The following is a 21,065-nucleotide window of genomic DNA, read 5'->3' as shown; positions in this document are numbered from 1 at the left end:
TGCCTCCTGAGTGCTGGGATTAAAGGTGTGCGCCACCACCGCCCAGCCCCTGCTAGCTTTGACTCCATGAGTAGGCTTCTCCTTGTGTTCACTGGTGGGACAGCAGGTATAAGTACCATGTGTCTATCTATGTACCATGTGCCTATCTATGTACTATGTACCTGCTGTAATCCTCCCTGAACCATAACGCCTTGCATCTGAGAGATGGTTCATCTTCTGACTCGGATGCCTCAGGCCCAAACCAAACCTCCAATGCAGTGAAGAGAAATTTAAGACATTAATTTAAAATATGAATTTAGATATTTCTGACTCTCTGGCCTGATGACATTTCAATACAAGATGTCCCACATCTCAAAGTTATATGGTTTAACTAGGGCCCAGAGCAAATCTAGCAGTATTAACTGGATTACCTGAGGAAGGGACACAGCTCTCCTCTGCTGGCTACTAGAGTTGGGCCAACTGTGGATGAGGCTATAGAGCAGAGACACAGGTCTTTGACAGAGACCAGTCTCAAGGCTCCTGTACTTAACGCTTCTGAGGTCTTGACTTGGAGAGACTATCTCCCGAGTAAAGGTAAAGCCATTCACTGCTCACTTGGGGCCAGGAATAGACAGCCCAAACGGGCTGCGGTTTGTACAAAGCAGTGGAGCGTGACCATATCCTCTCCAGAACCTCTTCCACCACAGGCCAGAGAACAGGGGGCTGAAAGCAACAGACCTGCACCAAGGAAAGACACCAGGAGCAGCCAAAGAAGGGCAAGATCACCACCGTGACCCTCTAGTGCCCTGTAGACCTACAACTCTGGACTTATAGAAAAAGCAAGAAGGCCAGGCTGCTGACATGACAGAAAGACTACAGGAAGAGAACACCAAGGAAGGCTGGCAGGGGGAGGAGACTCAGACCCTTTTAGGCTGAAGCCTCAACGTTCTCACCAGCTAGATGGGAATGAAGCAAGAGCAGCATGGCTGAGTAGAACAAGCTATGGCGGCAGACGGGCCGGCCCCGGGAGCGGGCCAGCACTCTCTAACCACCCCGCAGGACTTCTGACTCCAGGGACCAGCAGGAACACAGATGAATAGGGACAGGAACATTACCTTGTATGGGGAGATATGTGTGTCTGGTGGGAAGGCCAACATGCCCATGACCTGGCGGACCTCATCCAGCTGGCTCCCTTCAGCCTGACTGAAGTGCTTTCTTGCATGTCTAAAAAACAACATTTTGGCACATTTAGGTTTATATTCCCAACTTTTTAATAATTAAACAATTCAGGTCAGAAGACAACTTGTCAAGAGTTAGAACTTTCCTTCTAGGGCTGGAGAGATGGCTCAGTAGGTAAGAGCACCCGACTGCTCTTCAGAAGGTCCGGAGTTCAAATCCCAGCAACCACATGGTGGCTCACAACCATCCATAACAAGATCTGACGCCCTCTTCTGGAGTGTCTGAAGACAGCTACAGTGTACTTAAATATAATAAATAAATAAATCTTTAAAAAAAAAAAAAGAACTTTCCTTCTACCATGTAGTTCTCGGAGGCTAAGCTCGGGTGTCAGGCTTGGAAGGAAGTACCTTGATCTGCTGCTGAACCCACTCTCTAATGCCCAAGCCTCCAATTTTAAGGATCTGGACTAACAGGTCTTTCAGAGTCTGAAATCCCATGTGCTGGTGCTGGGGGTGGGGGTGGGGGTGGGCTGTGTGTGTGTGTTTGTGGTCAAGATATCATGAGATGGGTTGAATTAGGGCTAGAATTACTGCTTGAGCCTTGAGTTACTCCAACTGCCCTGAGTGCTTACCCCCTTCATGTCCAGGGACTTCTAGTCCAGTACTTTCAAATGGAAAGTTGTTGAGCTGGAGAGATGGCTCAGTGGTTAAGAGCACTGACTGCTCTTCAGAGGTCCTGAGTTCAATTTCCAGCAACCACACGGTGGCTCACAACCATCTCTAAAGGGATCTGATGCCCTCTCCTGGCTGTCTGAAGGCAACAACAGCAAGTGTACTCACATACATAAAATAAAAATAAAATCTCGCTGGGCAGTGGTGGCATATGCCTTTAATCCCAGCACTTGGAGGCAGAGGCAAACAGATTTCTGAGTTTGATGCCAGTTGGTCTACAGAGTAAGTTCCAGGACAGCCGGGGCTACACAGAGAAACCCTGTCTCAGAAAAAAGAAAAAAAAAAAAAAAAAGTTGTGTGAAGCACTCCAGGCCCACAGATAGACTAAGCAAACGCTCACAGTATGACCTTTCATGCTGTGATACATATGGCTGGCTCCTGACCAGCCTGGAAGGACTGGGCAGCCAGGAGGAGGAATATGGAAGTCTCCTCTCTGGCCATTAGCCATGAGGGCCTTAGGTTTCCTATCTTCCCGTAAGGCCTCATCCACTGTCATATCTTCTACACCTGAAGTCCCTCCTGTAGAACCAGACCATCTAACCAGTGGCCAGCGACACAGCAGAACCCAAGGAACCAAGTCCGAATGGAGATCAGCCCTATGCTTAAAAAAAAAAAAAAAAAAAAAAGGGCTAGAGGTCCTGGAAACCCGAGGCAGCCTTGAGGTATATGTATGCATGCTTAGAGAATAAAGTTGGTAGAAGATGTTACCAAACAGTTCCCAGGGAGTAGCAAGATGGCCACAAAGCCAGAGGAAGAGGGAGGCATGTTCAGGGTTAGGACCAGCTGGTTTATATAACTTTCCTATCAACAGAAACAGTGGACAGAGACTAGACAGTATCAGGTCTAGGACTCTGACATCCTAATCCCAAGGCGAAAGAACTGACCTTGCTTTAATGTACATCACAAACAGTATAAGGAAAAAAAATAACCTCAACAAAACAAAACATACTGTTTGACACTTCATTGTTTCCCAAGGGCTACATGTTGATGGCTTGGTTGCCAGCCTGCGGCACAATTTGAAGTACCATAAAGTTTAAGAGGTAGAGCCTTCTGGAATGAGTTAGGTCACCTGTGTGTTCCTGAAGGAATGGTGGTTCCCTGGCCCCTTTCCACTCTGTATTCCCTGACTGCCGTGAACTGGGCAGCTGTGCTTCATAATACACTTCTGCTGTCAGGTTCTTCTCACTACAGGTCTGTGCAACGGGACTAAGTGACCATGGACAGGGAACACAAGCCAACGTGAGTCCATTTGCCTCAGGTACGCATCACAGTGGTAAAACTGACAATGACGTACAGTGATGTCAAATTTTTCTTTGAATACTAGAGTGTGAGACATCAGAGACTGATATACCCGAACGAACCAGCCAGCCAGCCAGCCCTTGAAAGCTCTGTGGAGAGTGACAGTCCCCTGTACCACTGTGGAGACACAGGTCAAGTCTCAGGCATAAGGCTGAGGATAGGACTGCTTAAGCTCAGGAGTCTGAAGTTGGGCAGCTCACTGCGAGCCTGCCTGCCTGCCTTTTCTTCTTCTTTTAGTGGGAGGAACTTGCTATGAAGACCAGGCTATCCCCAACCTCACGAGGATCCACTTGCCTCAACCTTCTAAATGCTAGGATTAGAGATATATACCACTATTCCTGGCATGACCAAAATCTTAAAGAAGAAATCAGAGGAAAAGTTAACTCAGGGATAGAACACTTTTGTCTACCATGCTCAGGGCCCAGAAAGAAGGGGGATCAAAGGAGGACATTGACATGTGTAGGTAGGTCATGCTTTCCTAGTCACAAATGCATGAGATAAGGTCAAGTGAGGCCCACAGCCAGCTCTAGCTGCCCTGCCCTCACCCTCCCATGCTCCTAAGGAATAGCAGTCCTGGGTTTACTAAAAGCTACGCCTGGGCTGGGCCTGCAGGACTCTGGGGGGACATGTTACTGCTGAGTCTCAGCAATCACAGACAGATACCATCTGAAGATTCCTTCAGTGCCTACACTGGGAAATGTCACTGGCTCAGCACAAGTCCAAGGTCTACCACATGAGGTCCCCTGCTCATCACACAGTTTCATGTGGCAGTCTGCACACTAATAGTTGTCAAGTGAGTTAGGCTGGCATCCCAACCAAACCATGCACACCATGTGATCAGGCTGTGTCGCATCTTTTCCACCTGAGGGATAGGTATCAGCTTTACGTAACAAGTATGCCCACCAATTCAGATGCTTGGTCTGATGTTTTCTTCATGGCCATCTGAATGTTCTTCCCTGTTCACACTCCAGGACTGAGCAGAGGCCTTGGCAAGGCTGGAACTGAAGAACCCCAACTACAGAAGTTACTGCTCCAGCTCTGGCATGTACCGACTAGACACCTGGTACACACCAGGAAGGCTTTACAAAGCTGACTAAATGCAAGTGGGTCAGGAGAAGGAAACTGCCACATAGAAACTCATGCATGGTACTCTCTGTGACATTTCAGTCAAACAAGAGTAAGCAGGAATGACAGCTGGCCTTATGCTTGACTGCTAGAGATCTAGTATGGACCTGGCAGGTAGAGGCCACATGGGCAGCCAGCCACTCTTTTCTGTATCTTTAGGGCAGAAATAGACCTCAGAAGCTCAGATACACCTGCAGAAAACATTAGACCATGAAACTTGGAACTGACCAGTTCAGTTTCCCTTGGAGGATACTTGTTACTTAAAGCTGATGACTATTTCCCAAGTGGAAAAGATGGGACACAGAGCCTAGATCATGTGGGACATGAAAGGCAGCCTGTTTTCTGGCTGAGCTAGGTTTAAACCCTGGAGACCCAGTAGGTAACTCTGCAAGGGATGGAAGAAAGTTCGCCACGCTCCCAGACACTAGGCTCCTGACACGAGGCCTCAGCTTCATAATTCTGTGGCCATCAGTCACATAGGGCAACACCCCAAGCCCCTGGTGTTCTGTCTGGACTCCACCCCTACAGTTACCGGCCAACAGCCAGATAGGCCTGACCCACTATAAAAGGGGCTGCTTGCCCCTCCTCTCTCTCTTACTCTTGCCTCTCTTTCTTGCCCTCTTGCACCCCTCTCTCCACATGCCCTTCCTCCCCTCTCTCCATGTGGCCATGACCAGCCTCTACTTCTCTACTCTTTCCCTCTCTCGCCTTTCTCAGCCTCTACTACCCTCTTTGCTTCCCTTCCCACCAGGACAATAAATGCCTTAAAACCATGGACTGCCTCTTCCCATTGGGACCGTCGTGCTGGAGCAATGGAGCAGGTCTTCCTCTAAAGAGCCATGCATCTAATCTCCCCTCTACCCCCAGGCCTCCCTGTGTTCCCAGACACAGTCTCCATCAAGCCAAGCAGCCCACCCAAGCAAGCCCAGGACACTCTCTCCTCCCCGAGGGGATCAAGTCAGAGCTCTCATCTCCCACCCTTTTCCCTTCAGTCCTGGGCTAGAGGCCGCCCGCAGGCCCCCACTCTGTCCTCAGTTCTTCCACAGCATCCAGAAGTGTTTGAGAGTGAGAACCTGCTGTCCCTGGCCTCTGTGCCGCCTGGGGACCCCAGAGCTGGATCTTTCAAGGTGCCCAGCAGCATCTGTGGTGCCGGAGAGTCCGAGCCCAACACTAGCAGAACCTAAGACTGCACATCCCCACCCTGGAGCAGGGTTCTATGGCCCTACAGTGGCGTGGAGTGCATGCGAACTTCCCGAGTCCGCCTCCAGGAGCAGATCTAGGAGGACACCATTCTAACTCACAGGATCACACAGGTTTACATGGGTGGTTGGTTGGGATGCCAGCCTAGCTCACTTGGCAGCTATTGGGGTCTAAAGTGCCACATGGAACTGATGAGCAGGGGACCTCAACCTAATCTCTGGCTTGGGAACACAAGAGATTTAGTGGGCATGCACGACTGAGGCCATCAAACTGGAAGTGCCCAGTCCAGCACTCCAGCCATGAGGGTGGGGAAGAGGCAATGGCACAGAGTGTCCTGCCTTACCATAGAAACCTTGTGTATGTACCTACCTCACAGCATCCAGGCGCTTGTTCTGCCGGACAAGTTCAATGAACTCCTGAATCCTGAGGCTGAACTCTAGGCAGCTCTGAAGGAAAAGACAAGAGTGAGAAGGTGCCACCTGTCAGCAGTGCCATGGCCTAGGAGCCACAGGTCTCACAAATTCTACCGTTAAAGCTCAGGGTGCGTGCGGGAAGAAGTGTGATTACCACAGCCTCTATTCTGACAGAAGAGGCAAAGTTTTCTTCTGGCAGGGCCAATGCACTATGCAGGTGGTGAGCCCAGTCCCGAGGCAGCCATATTGCGTCCAAACGGGCAGCAGACAGGGACTGTCATCAGCTCCCAGAGTGCATCAGATAAGGCAAGTGACTGTATAAGGAAACCCTGCCGATTCCCCAAAGGGCAGAGGTCTTCCAGGTCCCATAGTGCACAAATGCTACAAAGCACTGCTCCTCTAAACATACTTCCTCCAGCCAGCACGGTGGTGCACATCTTTAATAACACACTCAGGAGGCAGAGGTAGGCAGAGCCTTGTGATTTCAAGGCCGGACTGGTCTATATAGCGAGTAGTTGGCTCCAGGACAGCCACGGCTGTGTAAAGAGGACTTGGTTTAAAAAAAAAAAAAAAAAAAAAAAAAAAAACTAAAAATAAATGAATAAAAATAAAGTGCCCTCCCTACCATTACCACCAGGCTTCAACTCAGCACATTTCTTGTCTGTCCTGTAACTGCCTGAGCTGGTGGCTGCTCCAGAATAGGTGGGTCCTGTGAACGGCAGAAGCTCAAAGATTTGCAGTTGTGAGGAAGCTCTAAGGTCAGCACTGAAGTGACTCTTGAGGACAGACAGTGCAGAGTGCACTGTAGACACAGTTTATATAGAAGCCCAGAGCCGAGCTGACTCTGAAAGCAGTGCTACAATCAATCCAGCGCAGCACAAGTTCCTTAACCAAGGAAGCCAGCCAGCAGAGCACTTGCCCAGCATATACAAAACCACCTATCACTCCAGCACCTAGGAGGCCAGAGGTAAGGCCTCAGTAAACTTGAGGTTAGCCTGGGCAATGCCCCCTAAAAGCCACTCAAAACCTTCAACACATATAAAATACTTCCTGCCAGAAACAGGAATGAGGACATAAAAACTCATCAAAGACTAATTATCATGTCCTTGACCAAATATAAGACTTAAATTCAATCCCCCAGTGCTGCATCCCTTCCCATATAGCTGCCTCTGTGTACCCAATTCCCATGGCCCATTTCAGTGTAACCCCAGCAGAACACACTCCACACAGCTACACGAGGCAGCTGCTTTGACACTGTATTCCATCAGTACAATGTAACCGTACCTTCATACATTGCTCTGTATGAAGATGAAGGGGAATGTGACTCCTTCTGATCCCTGCACTGTACCCTCTGCCCGAGGCTGAGGGCAATGCAGGCTGGAAGCACAGCACAGCCTAACCCAGAGCAGGAGCTGTCCTGACTGAGTGGTGGGTAGCAAGCTTGAAATGATCAGGAAAAGACAGGGTATCCCAAGGCTCCCCAGGGCCAGTCTGGCCCCACTGGTACGTGGAGAGGTGCTTGTGGCTCTCTGTTCACTTTAAAGCCACACAAGCAGAAACTGAAGGTGAGCCTGCACATTAGAGCCCTGTAAGCTACAGAGTAAAACTGTTCCTTCTACAGTTGGCGGGCACCAGTGCAATGTTTAAAAGCAAAGGTATTAAAGAAAAAGCAGATTTTATTTATCATAAACCTTAAATCTATTACTTAGCAATATTCACTCTAACAGTTAATTTTTAAATACTTTACCAATACAGAGGTGCCTATCAGGCATGCAAATCAGCTCTCCAAGCCTGAATCTAAAACACCACGTAATGTAGTGGGGTGGCTAGCCATGCTGTTCACTCTACACCAGCTGGAGCTTCCAAATTTACCACTCTGTGTGACTCCCAGACACAAGGTTCCCAGGTTGTTCTTTAGAGTTCTAAGCTGAATTACAGACCATCTCTTGGTGTCCTGTTACATGTTCTCCCAACTTAGGGAGACGACGTCTGAGATGCTTCTCTTCCCATCCAATCAGTGTCTGATCTGTGGGACCTCAGTACAGTGTGGCTCGCTACCCTGCTGGGAGAGGAGAGCATAGTGCATGTGTGCCCCACTATGCAGGTAGCTGTGATGGGCAGGCCTGTCACTAGGTACCATCATGGACTGTTTCTGGACAACTGGTAGCATTCCCCTATATCTGACTCTTGACACCAAAGCAGTGCTCACTCCCTCTCAGAACTCATTCAGCACCTCATTTTTTCAGGCCTTGCCTACCCAGAATGTCTATCCCTGGTCCACATGAAACACCTACTGTAGATTCAGCAAGCTTTGTAGCCATGCTCCCTGAAGAGATCCAAGCTTAGGAAGATCACTCACGGAAGAGGGCAGGCAGGCAGAACAGAGCAGGCCAGATTTATGTGTCAATTCTGGCATTCCTTTTAGGAGTTCTACAGCAAGATCCTTTCTTTATGGAGCCCTGAGTGGCAGAGTGTCGTTCTTGGCTGGTAACTATTTGCACCCCAACAAGCTTAACCAGATGGGTTAAAGCAATACTCAGCTTAGAACACAGGAAACATAGCTCCTCTGGGGGAGGCATGGCTACTAATTAAAGCTAACACATTTCTGCTACAAAGCAGAGAGCAGGTTTAAGTTCTGTGGCTCTGTGTTTTAAATGTATATTTGGTACGCACCACAGCCCAAGTGTTCTGCAGCCCTTATCTGATTGAGTGGGGAATTCACAGGCTGCCTCAACTTTAAGTGCAGCGGGAGTGAACATGCTATACACGTAACAGGGCTCCATACGTCACTGCTGGCCAAACCAATACAAGAGGCTACTCTTAAGGAAGCACCGTCACCCAAACACCCTGAACCCCACCCCAAACCCAACAACTCTGCCTCACAAACTAAAACCAACCCCAAAGTCCACAAGCAGGCGAAGCCATGGTGGTTCTGGGTAGGTGACACAGCTTCCACCCAACCTCGACCCATCCAATAGAAACCCATCCATTCCCCCCAGGAGCCCAGCCCAGAAAGCTCACACACCTTCATCTTCCGGAGTCGGGACTTGTTATCATGGCACCAGGCAAGGCAGGTGGCTGTCTCACGCCTCTCCAAGGACTCCTCCACTTCTTTGGCTGTCAGGAACATCTCGATATTCACAAGGTCCTTAGAGAAAGGGGCAGCTCAGGTCACAACATGCCTGTGGCCTACAAGCAGGGGCAACTAGTTTCTACCGTCTTCACCTCAGCCTCCCACCCTGAGTTTAGGCTCAGCCGTAGTACTCCCTACATTTGGTTCAAACTGTCTAGGGCACTGCTCATAGACAAGGCAGTAAGATTCTAGGGAAGAAAAATGGTCCACGAGGACTGGGAAGCTGACATATGGCAGATGCCTACTGGTTAGAGGAACCAGAACCATCTTGCTGTAGTAAAGGACCAACAAGGAACATAAGCACTATGCACACTTGGACTGGCTCCCTCCCAACAGGCTTCAGACTCTCTATGGTTAATCTTGTCAACTTGATGAGATCTAGAAATCACCATGGAAATTAATCTCTGCACGTATCTTTAAGGGGTTACATAGACAGGTAAACTGAGGTGGAAAATTCATCTTAAAGTGTGGTTTGTACCATTCCAAGGGCTATGAGTCTCAAGACTAAAAAGGGAGAAAGCAGGCTGAGTCCTAAGTCACCACTCTCTAATTTTTTTTTTTTTTTTTTTTGAGACAGGGTTTCTCTGTATAGCCCTGGCTGTCCTGGAACTCACTATGTAGACCAGGCTGTCCTCGAACTCAGAAATCAGCCTGCCTCTGCCTCCCAAGTGCTAGGATTAAAGGCGTGTGCCACCACCACCCGGCACCTCTCTCTATTTCCTTACTGTGTATACACATAACCAGCTGCCTCCTGATTCTGCTGCCACACCTTCTCTGGCATGATGGACTAACTCCTGGAACTCTGTTAACCCTTCCTTCACTAACCTGCTTTTGTCAGGAATTTTGTTGTAGCAACAACAAAAATAACTAACACCCCCAACCAGTCCCCCAACATTAGGTATAACCTCCTCCAAGTCCTCAGCAAGGTGTACAATGCCTTCACAGCCTATACACTAATATTTTGCTTTGTCTATTCTGAACACATTTGAAAGTAAGTGTGTGTGTGTATGTGTGATACAACACTCTCCCTAGTAGCTATGCTCTTTGAAGAGGGCCAAAGACAGATCATCTGCTGAGCTCTGGAGGATTCATCCAAGGTCAGGACCCCTCTACATCAAAGGGACCATCATGATTAGCAAAAATGAGGGGCTGGGTTAATAAGATATATGCACATTACAGGAAAAGCAGAGAAGTTATCCTGGACCATGTCACCAGCCTGAAAACAATTTCAAAAGCAAAATTTCTTTCTGAGGTGTACTCTAACAAAAACATTTCTCAACTAACAAGGAGAATACCAACACAAAACAACTGATAGTTTCTAGCTGAGCCATGGGCAGTATGCTCTGGCCAGGAGCTACAGAGACCTGACGTTACCATCCTATCCCACCACTGGACACTACACATGCATGACAATGCAGGGGAGGGAAGGGAACTCAAGTTATGGGAAGCTCCTTCCAGAGTATGGCTAGGCAGGGCATACAGATCCATGTGCTGAACATGGTAAGCCTTTAAGTAAAAGAAATCATAATAAAAATCTCCTATTTTTTTCCATTTCAAGATAAACTGAATAAGCAGACTTGAGTGATGATGGTGTGAGACGCTCAGTTGGGTAAAGACACTTGTCACCAAGCATGACAACCTGAGTTCAAGCCCCACAACTGCCATGGAAACTGACTCCTAAAACATACTCATGATTGCCCAAAGAAATGCAAATTTCCCAAGAAATTCATCATGACATGATAAATTTAATAAAAATTTTTAAAAAATGGATTATAAGAAAAAAAAATAGGGTAACGCCTGGGCTCAGTGATGCACTCTGTGGTGGCCAGCACAGGCTGGGTTTTCAGTGTCTAGAAGCAGTGGCCAGAACAGTGGTCTGGTCAGGGGCAGAGGTAGCAATGCCTTTCCCTGGCTATGTCTATGTCACTGACTCCAGAGAGCTCTGTCAAGAACACCAACCTCCTGACCTCCTCAGGCACCATAAGGCTAACAAGATCAAGTTGTCAAGTCAATTGTATCCTGTAACTGTTGCTGACTGTTTGGCACCCGCTACAGGTAGGAACAGAAGGAAATGCAATAATGCTCACACCCCGGCAGGGGCCCGAGAACTGGAAAAGCCCACCTCGATGCCACTTTGGCGAGCCAGCTTCACGGCCGTGTTGTAGTAGCCACAGCGTAGCAGATGCTCCACCATCATCCGGTCCATGCGCTTCCGCTTCCACATGCTGGCCGCTGCTGGCTGGTCACTGCTGTGCTCCTTGAGGTGCTCAATCCTACGTTTGCAGAGCTTGGCACTCTCATCCTCAGCCTGGATGGACTCCACTGCCTAAGTCACAGCAGACACGGTTGAGACGGTTTGCCCCATGAACCACACTACCAACCGTGAAAACATGCATGTGCCTCTCCTTTGAATGCTCACAAAAAGCAAGGAAAAGTAAAAGCTGGGGACATTGTTGGACTAGATAAATAAGAAATCAGATTCTACATTTCTTTGGGGTGAATTTGTATGAGACAGTGATGACCGAGAGAAGCATGACACACCACCGACCACTCCACGTGCTTGTCGAGCACATGGGAGGTCTCATTTCACTCAGAAAGGTTTACCATAAATATCTATTTTGTTTTGGTTTAAGCTGCGTTGTCAGATGCTTAAAATCTGAAATTTGTTGTACTTCCTCTCTCATTATTTACTATAAAGTGATTCTTCATTCATTCATTTTGTGATAGGACTCAACTCTGTAGCCCTAGGCAGCCTGGAACTTGCTATGTAAACCAGGCTGTCATCAAACTCAAAAAATCCTTCTGGCTCTGTCTCCTGAATGCTAGGATTAAAAGCACGTGTCATCGTGTGGAGTCTGGTTTTTAAATCCTTTATATATATATATATATATATATATATATATTTAAAAGTCAACTTGGTTCTAAGTTAAATCCTAGGTAAAAATGTTCTCAATGTGCGCTGTTGCCCAACATGGCTGCCATAACCCTGCGTGTCACTGAATTTCTGAAAGACCAGTGTCACCAAGGAACCAGTTCTCATGTCATTAAGGGTAACTTTTTATAGTCATATAGCTAGTAGCTAAATGCAAGAGAGCACAAGGCAGGCCCCTACTGGCTTTCTTTCCTCCAACACCATCCCTTTCTGCCCTTTCCTTGGCACTGTTGAGATTGCTCAGTCTGAGCTCTTCCGTCTCACTGTGCAACACACTAGGTAAGTTCATCTTCACCTGTTGTACAGGTCTATGAGCCAATGACTTTAGTAGCCCTATCATTCACCCTGTCCTGTCTCTACCCTTCTCTGGGCAACCACATCAGAGGTCCATGATCTCTAATATATTTTGCCCTTCTAGTTACACTGTATTCTACAGTCTTTGGAACCACTTTCCAAGCCTTGGTACTGAGCTAATACCACAAGCCTGGTTACTATTTGCTTGTAACAGAGTCTCACTGTGTAGCCCTAGCTAGCCTGGGGCTTAGTATGTAGATCAGCCAGCCTTAAGCTCTAACAGATCATCTCTTCTTCCCAGATGCTGGGATTAAAGGTGTGTGCCACAGTATTCAGCCCTGGTTAACTGGTTTTTAATATGGTATTTTCACTCATTCTTTTTAAAACTCTAAACTTTTATACTTTCTGTTCCCTATAGGTTTTCAAGTTGTTTTCTGGCCCACTATCCTGGGCACCCAAAGTCATCTGTCAAGTCACTTCACATGTTCAGATAATGCTCCGAGGCAGCCAGCTGCAGTCCTCTGGCCTTCTCTTCTATCTGACTCCTATCTGTGACCGAGACTGCTAATTCTCTTCTGCTGTCTGAGTTCTCTAACCCCTTTGAGAAGATGTTTTAAAGGACCATTCATGTCTTCACCCTCAGAGCTAGGTCACTCTGCCAGCTGCTGGAGGTCCTGGGTGACACACCAGCCCCTGCAAGGCCTGCTCCCTCACGGGTCAGGCTTAGGACCTTCAGCTCTCTTTCTAGCGGCACGAGGCCAGGACATCCTGCCCACAGTTTGCCTGGCTCAAATCTCCTAGCCAGGGCCCACTCCCAGAGGACAAACCTTCCTCTTGAGGACACTCAGCTTCTCCACCACACCATCCAACAGGCTGACCACAGAGTCCACAGCTGGGCAACTACTCAAGGTCTTCTCAAGCTCCGCTACCACCATGGTGACGTGGCTAGTCTCTCGATCGATGTTTTTCTGAGCAGCTCGGAAGCGTTTATTCAGTGTCTCATAGGGCACCTAGACAAGAAAAAGCACAAAGAACTTCAGCCGGGACCTTCAATACATAGATACAGCCCTGCACATGGGCCTCCTTCACATCTGGCATAGGCAGCCTACGACTCTCAGCTCTCAAAAAAACAGCTCACAGCACTCTGACCAGGACCCACAAAGTATGATGACTAGAGGCAGTCCAGAGCCTGGAGGGGAGGCTGACCTAAGACAGGCACATGATGCCCTAGCCCTTGAGCAGTGCTAGGCCACAGCCTTTACACAGACAGACAGACACACCCCCCTTATGGACAAAATAACTCCAAAGCTCATCTAGAAAAACAGTTTAAAAAGTGACCAAAAAGGAGGTAAGAGAAGGAGGCGTCTTCCCATTTGGCAAGTGGGGAAATGGAGGTGAGGATCATACTGGGCAGGACAGTCAGGACAAGTCCAAAAAGCTTTGCATCATTCAGGGTTACTGTGAAGTCATCATATTTCATGTGGAATTACAAATGGACATTAACAGTTCTCTTCCAAGAAAATGTTTTTATTGCAATTGCAAGAAACAAACAAAATCAACCCATTTCCTACATAGAGAAGAGAATGTGAGGAACAAGGTATTTTCTGCCTTTCCAGAGAATCACTGCCACACCTCTCTCTCCACACTACTCACTCGTGTCCTGGCCCAACTGTGAGCACAACACAAGTAAGCTATGCCTGAACACCATGCCCACCCTGTGACAGGCTAAGCTACAGCCACAGCTCATATCTCAAGTATTGCTAGTACTAACTGTGCTGTACACCCAGTCTGATCTACACAGAAAGTTCCAGACACTGACCCTATCTCAAAGCAGCAACAACAAAATCACACCAAAACCACAGAATGCATCCATAAAGCGTCTTGCTGGTAAGGATGGAACGCTGCTGAACCATCAGAGGACTATTATGAACAGACAACTGCATCTAGTAGCAGGCCCACTCTTTTGTATGCATCTAGTAACACATCTCTACATGATGTTTGTGTACATGTTCACTGCAACATCCCCATCTGAGTGTTCACCAACAAATGAGTCAAGAAAATGCAGCATATACATATAATCCAGCTTTACAATGGAAAAGCCTGCCATATACCAAAATATAGGTGAAACCTAAGGGTATCATGTTAAATGAGCTGACCACAAAATGACAAAATGTTTCAGTCCACTGGACAAGATTCCTAAAAAGATCAAGCTCTTAGAGAACAAAAGTAGGATGCATGGTGAAACTCTCTAATGTCAGAATTTCAGTTCTACAAGATAGAATGTTCCAGAGACCATGAGGGCACACGCAAGTAACAGCACAAACTGTACACGTAACAATTCTAAGCTGTGCTTTCACTACAGATAAATAGACAGGTAGACAGATGATAGATAGATGATAGGTAGACAGACAGACAGACATGTGGCTCAGTTGGTACTGACAGTGCTTATCCAGCACATATGAAGCCCTGACTTTGATCCCCACTCATTACAAAAACAGATTGTGCATAGTGGTGGTGTACACCTGTAATCCCAGCACTCACAAGGTGGAGGCAGGGGGATCAAAAGTTCAAGATCAGATCCTTGCTGATTATATACTGAGTCTGAGGCAAAAGAAACCAACTAACACTTTGGTAGAATACAACCTGATAGACTGGGACCTGCTCTCAATACTATTACGCCTGAGCACGGTGCATGCCTTTGTGATCCCAGCACTCAGGAGTCCAAGGCAGGAGGATACTGTGTTTGAGCTTGGGCCGCATAAAAGTAATTCCATCTCCACACCATCACATCACCACACCACACCAAACCAAGCCACAACATAAGGAAACAACTATTTTTTAAAAAAAGATTTATTCATTATTATATCTAAATATACTGTAGCAGTCTTCAGACACACCAGAAGAGGGCGCCAGATCTCATTATGGATGGTTGTGAGCCACCATGTGGTTGCTGGGATTTGAACTCAGGACCTTCGGACGAGCAGTCAGTGCTCTTAACCACTAAGCCATCTCATCTCTCCACGCCAAGAAATAACTATTAACCTTTGCAATAGTTGGTCTATTCCCTTAGCAATGTGCCAGTCTGAGATTAGATATGGATCAAACAAAGATAGAAAACCCACAAATAGAGCCCCACATCCACCCATACATGTCCAACCACAAGGCAAAGGAAATGGTAGTTTCTGCAACAATATCAAGACTAGGAACTAACTCCCTGAGAGCAGTGAAAACCAAGCCATACCTAGTCCATCTAACAAGACCATCCTGAAACAGATCACAGATCTAAACATAAATGCTCAAAGTCCCTGTAAGTCATCTAAGGAAGAAACAAGTCACTGTCATGACCTTGAAGAGGACACAAGCCTTGTAAATGACATCCAAACTATGAATGAAAACCTCATCATTAACAGTCTCCAAAAAGCCAAACTTCTGCCCGGCAGACAACCACCTAAGCAAAGAGAATAGAACCAGACACCGGAAAGAACCCATTAGAAATGTACACATCAGGCCGGGCGTGGTGGCGCACACCTTTAATCCCAGCACTCGGGAGGTAGAGGCAGGCGGATTTCTGAATTCAAGGCCAGCCTGGTCTACAGAGTGAGTTCCAGGACAGCCAGGGCTATACAGAGAAACCCTGTCTCGAAAAACAAACAAACGAAAAGAAATGTACACATCTAGCATGACCCCAAGGAAAATATGGAATGCCTACAAAAAAAAATTTAAATTATGATAGCAAAAACCCCATTCTCAAAACAAGTCAGATAGCTCAAAAGAAATGCCTTCATTTTATGACATACGGAAGATCTACATAGCTGCTTGTCACCAGGAAATATAAAAGAAAATGGACAGTGGCTACTCTTAGGTATCACCTTGATCAGGCCACAGGTGCCCAGACATTTGGTCAAAGACTTCGGGTGTTCATGAGCGTGTTTCTGGATGAGCCAGTGAGCCAGTCCTCAGTAGAGCTGATGGCTTCTTAGGTGTGGGTTGTGTTCAACCAGGTGAAGAACTAAACAGAGTGCTTAAGTCAAACCCCATGTGCATCCAGCTGGGCTGCTGCTGTCAGTCTTCTGGCCTATCCTACGTAGGTCTCAGATCTATGCATCTTTGGATTAGAACTCTACCATGGACCTTCTTTTTTCTGAGAATGCACCATGCCCTGGTTTGCCAGGTATCTTGGAATGTCCCTGCCTTCAGACTCCCACAAGGCAATTCCCTATTTTTAATATTTCTATAAACACATCCCATTGATTCTGGTTCTCTAGTGAACTCTGGTTCAAAGAGTAATTCAATCAAGCTGAGAAACAGTTGACCCCTGTTGGCACTTGAATAATTCTCGGCAACGTTGGGCAGTTTCTCATGGAAAGAGACTCCCACCAGATGCTGCAGTAACCCCATCCTTGAGGAAGGAAGAGACCGCTCAGTTCAATGCTCATCAACAGGGATGAGAGTAAAGAAGCCATGATGCCCCATCAACAGGAACTGGACTGTCAGTCAAAGGGACTAAGCACTGTTGTATAAAGGAGGGGAGACTAGGCTCACAGATGTGTTCCCAGAAGCAAGCTCCCTGGGAAGCTCTTCTCACAGACAACTAACAGCAGGACTCCTCTGGGCACTGCATACCCCACTGCATCTGGCAATGTGTGAGGCATTCATTTGCCTCAACTGCGTGTGGCTACAAACTAAACAAACAAACAAAAAACAAAAGAACAACCCTATTAATGTACCAAAAGGGAAGAAATGAAGGAGAGAGGAAAAAATACACAGGAAATGGGACAAATTAGACAGTATGGCTAAGTCTGTGGCATTACCATTATTATAAATCCAGACAGGAAAAGAGAAACTTCAGAACAAGTGCCTACTTGCCCTTTTTTTGAGACAGGATTTCATGTAGCCCAAAATGCCCTGAACGCATAATCGTTGTGCCTTGGCATCTTAAATGCTGGAATTATGGACGTATACTACCACAACTACTGCTTTCTTTTTTATAAACAATGCTGGAAATCAGAAATTTAAAAAAAAAAAAAAAAAAAAAAAACTCACTAGCTACCATGATCGGAGCTCCAGGTTTGATCCCCCCCCCCTTAAATCATGAAGTAAGACATCTATAAACAGCAAAGCACCATGAGACCCACAGCACTGGTTATCATAACAAGTTAAATGAAGCCAGGCAAGACAGTTTATGACTGTCATCCCAGCTACTCACAGCACTCAGGCAGGGAGATCATAAATTTGAGGCTATCCTGGGCTACACAGCAAGGCTGTCTGCAGGGCAGGAAATGAAGCCCTCCTCTTTCCATACAGGCGTTCTCTGTGTAGGAACTCTCTGCCTTAGAACTTGCTCTGTAGAGAAGGCTGGCCTTGAACTCAGACATCAACCTGTCTCTGCCTCCCAAGTGCTGATATTAAAAGTGTGAGCCAACACCCTGTGGTGGGAGAGTGAAATTTGTTAATATATTTTAATTCAATGCAATCCAGATATTTTAATTTAGATATACAATCAAATTGTGTTTTTCCCCTCTTTGTACAATGTCTTTAAAAGCAGAGTCCTCTTAACTCAAGAGCATATAACATTCCCAGTGTTCATAGCTTCCCTGATTGAAGATAGTGTACACACACACACACACACACACACACACACACGCTAAATAACTCCTCACTGTCTGAGACTCACATCACTGATGTGCAAGGGCCACATGTGGAGCAGATGTGATGTGAGCCGCAGACCATGCCTGGTTTCTTGACCCCATCACTCCACAGACCTATTCTGAAAACTGCTTATTATGTAGAGCTGTGTACCCCAGCCAAACAACATTATCTCACCATGCTGTGCCTTTTTCTGTTGTCAGTAAAGCTAACCCTTACCAAATTAAAAGAGTTATGTTGTTATTTTACATAATTCACAGATTCTAACTCCCCCTAGAAGGTACCACTTAAAAGGTTTTACAGTAATCGCAAGGTTGTGAAATCATGACTACTATCTACTTGGAGAGTTTTCATAACCATGTCATGGCCATCCCTCAAGAAACAAGCACTCAGACAAGACTGTCTCTGTTCTTGAAATTTCACACAATTGAAACCTTAGGTTATAGCGACTTTCCCTGATCTTTGTTTGGCTTAATGTTGTTTCTGAAACTGATCCACGATGTAACCATGATGAACCAGTGTTCTGCTCTCTGTCTGGATGCATAATCCTGTGTTAATAACTCAGTTTATGTACACAAATTGAGACCACATGTACTTTGGGGCCATTATGAGTAAGGCTTTTGTTCCTTGTATGGACAGCAACTACCTAATAAATGCCTAGGTTGTTTCAAAAGGTAGCACGACTTTTTTTCACTCCTATCAACACTGTCTAAAGGTTTACAATTTCACCACATCTTTCTTCTGTAGCCACTCTAGCAGAAGGAAATAGTATGTCCCAGTGGCTTTCTGCAGAAAGTCTTCGAATTGTTTTAGGGTTTGGAATGCATGTAGGTGCACCGGGCCAGCATGCACAGGCTGGAAACTGATGTTAATGGTATCTTCTTAATCACTATTTTATCAGGGCCGGGTCTCTAAACCAGAGTTTGTCAATTTGGCTAGTCTACATAGCCAGTTGCCTTGGGATACCCTGTCTCAGCCTCTAGGACTATAGGTAGGCTACAAGTAAGCTCCCACATCATGGCTTTATGTGGGTGCTGGGGATCTGAACTCTGGTCCTCCAGCTTGCATGGTTGAAATCTTTGCTTTATCTACTATGTTTGCTCATTTTTAAAATTTAAATTATTACTCAACAGTAAGACTTCTTCATATACTCTAAACACTAGCTCTTACGAGCAAGGTGATTTGCAAATGTTTCTTCCTATTTTGTAAGCAGTTGTTTTGGTCATCTCAGGAAGCTTACACAACAGCCTTTACTACATGATGTTAAAAAAGTTGCAAGTCTCAGAGCAAGGTTCTGGCTAAGCTGAGTCTGGCAAAGACCCTCTTGGGCTCACATTTTCTTTTGGTATGCACGCAGAAGAAGATGGCTCAGTGGGTAGAAGGATTTGTTCCCAAGCCTGATCATCCGAGTTTGATACCTGGAACCCATATTACAGAAAGAGAACTGAATGCTGTTCTGATCTCCACTCATGCATGCCACACATAAGCCCACATTAATCCAGGTTAGGACCAGTGCTGCACAAGGATACAGTGCCTGACAAGCATGCATGAAGCCCTATGTTCTATCCCCAGCATCACACAGAACCAAGCATAGTGGCATAGGCCCGAGTGCTTGTGCTCAAGCAGGAGAATGGAAGTTGAAGATCACTGGATAGTAGAGCACATGTGATCTGGCAGTAAACAGGGAAGTGATTCAGGCAGAAAGGCTTAAGGAGAGATTTGGGGGGGGGGATTAACCAAAACTAAGGGTGTATTAAAAAGTCATGTAAAAACCTATTTTGTAAGCTAATTAAACACTGAAATAAAAATTAAAAAACTTTGAATGTAGTCACTTTAAGCCATAGGTTATTAAATAAAAATTCCAGTGCCAGATGTGGGATACCTCCCCAGTTGTTGGCCAGGCAAGTCCCAGAGGTCCCTAAAACAATACAGGCTCTACTGCCATTGCTCATGGTTGTCAATCAGAACTGGATGGTTAAGACCCCATTGCTGAAAATACTGAACACTCTGGTGGCAGAAATAGAAAAATCAAGATGGAACTGAGCTGGAAGCTTCCTTCTTGCTGGCTAGCTTTCACAGTACTGGAAGGTGCTACACAGCCTGCTTGCTAGAGAGGAAAAATAGTCATTGGTAGACTTACTCAGCTGTGGAACCCGGAGCTATACTACCACCCTTCTAGGACAGACCTGACCACTGTTGCAATAGTCGTGTGAATGTTAGCTAGGATAACTAACCCTTTTCTGACTGGATTTTGGATCCACCTCACAGGAGGAATTGACATTTGGTACTCTAAACCTGGTCAAAAGTTTATGGCTGGTTCCTTAGTGGGAAACTTATTATAGCTGTTTTGCTAAATGGCCACACTGTTAGGCTGCCTTCTAACTGTCTGTAACTATAGACTGTTCTCAGCCCTGGTCAGAGAAGCTTCCCTTTGTACCTACCAACAGTTAATGCAAAGACTCATTTAACTGACCAAAGTGCTGAGAGTACATGACTGTTGTGTACAGGACCCTAAATGGGACATCTGTGTGTCATGCCTCCACAGCTCAAGAACACTGAAGAGGGAGCAGAGAGAATCTAAGAGTCACAGGATGTGACAGGATGTCACAGGATGGGGAAGAGTGCTGTGGATACCTGCACAAGATGGGGCCCATTAGTATGCCATCATGGACTGGGAAGAGGCTCATGAAGCCCTACACTCCACAAGGAGCTACTGGCAATTAGAGGCTGCTGCAGGAGTGGGCATCACTTTCTTCAGTGGTATACTGCCTATGCTCCAGTAGATAATTCTCTCCCATGCTCGTGAAAGCAACTAAATTAAACTCATGGTTCACAAAAATATAAAACAAAATAAGTAGGGGGACTTGTTGTTGAAAAGAAGATAAATTTTATAGGATAAGAAGGTAGTGGGTGAAAATGAACAGATATATTTATATTCAAGAGGGCTAGAGATGGCTCGACAGTTACAAGCACTTGTTGCACCAATGTGTGGTAGCTCACAACTGTCTGTATCCAGTTGTAGAGGATCCCCTACTCTCTTCTAGACTCCACAGACACAGGTACACTTACTTCCAGGACAGCCAAGGCCACACAAAGAAACCCTGTGTCCAAAAAAAAAAAAAAAAAAAAAAAAA

General features: G+C 46.3%; 1 protein-coding gene across 1 annotated transcript in view; it reads right to left on the bottom strand.

Moving 5' to 3' along the window:
• Maea (macrophage erythroblast attacher) overlaps window positions 1–21,065 on the bottom strand; it is a 40,073-nt gene that overhangs the window by 3,825 nt on the left and 15,183 nt on the right. Inside the window, exons 2-6 of the mRNA XM_021210279.1 lie at window positions 13,113–13,295; window positions 11,182–11,385; window positions 8,952–9,074; window positions 5,883–5,959; window positions 1,095–1,203 (exon numbers count right to left, since the gene is read on the bottom strand). Of these exons, the coding sequence (XP_021065938.1) occupies window positions 1,095–1,203; window positions 5,883–5,959; window positions 8,952–9,074; window positions 11,182–11,385; window positions 13,113–13,295 (696 nt within the window). The remainder of the gene's footprint in view (window positions 1–1,094; window positions 1,204–5,882; window positions 5,960–8,951; window positions 9,075–11,181; window positions 11,386–13,112; window positions 13,296–21,065) is intronic.

Source organism: Mus pahari, chromosome 13 (genome assembly GCF_900095145.1).
Source record: "Mus pahari chromosome 13, PAHARI_EIJ_v1.1, whole genome shotgun sequence".
NCBI classification, from domain to species: Eukaryota; Metazoa; Chordata; class Mammalia; order Rodentia; family Muridae; genus Mus; species Mus pahari.
Note: the sequence above shows the minus strand (reverse complement) of the source record. Positions and strands in the feature narration are given on the sequence as shown.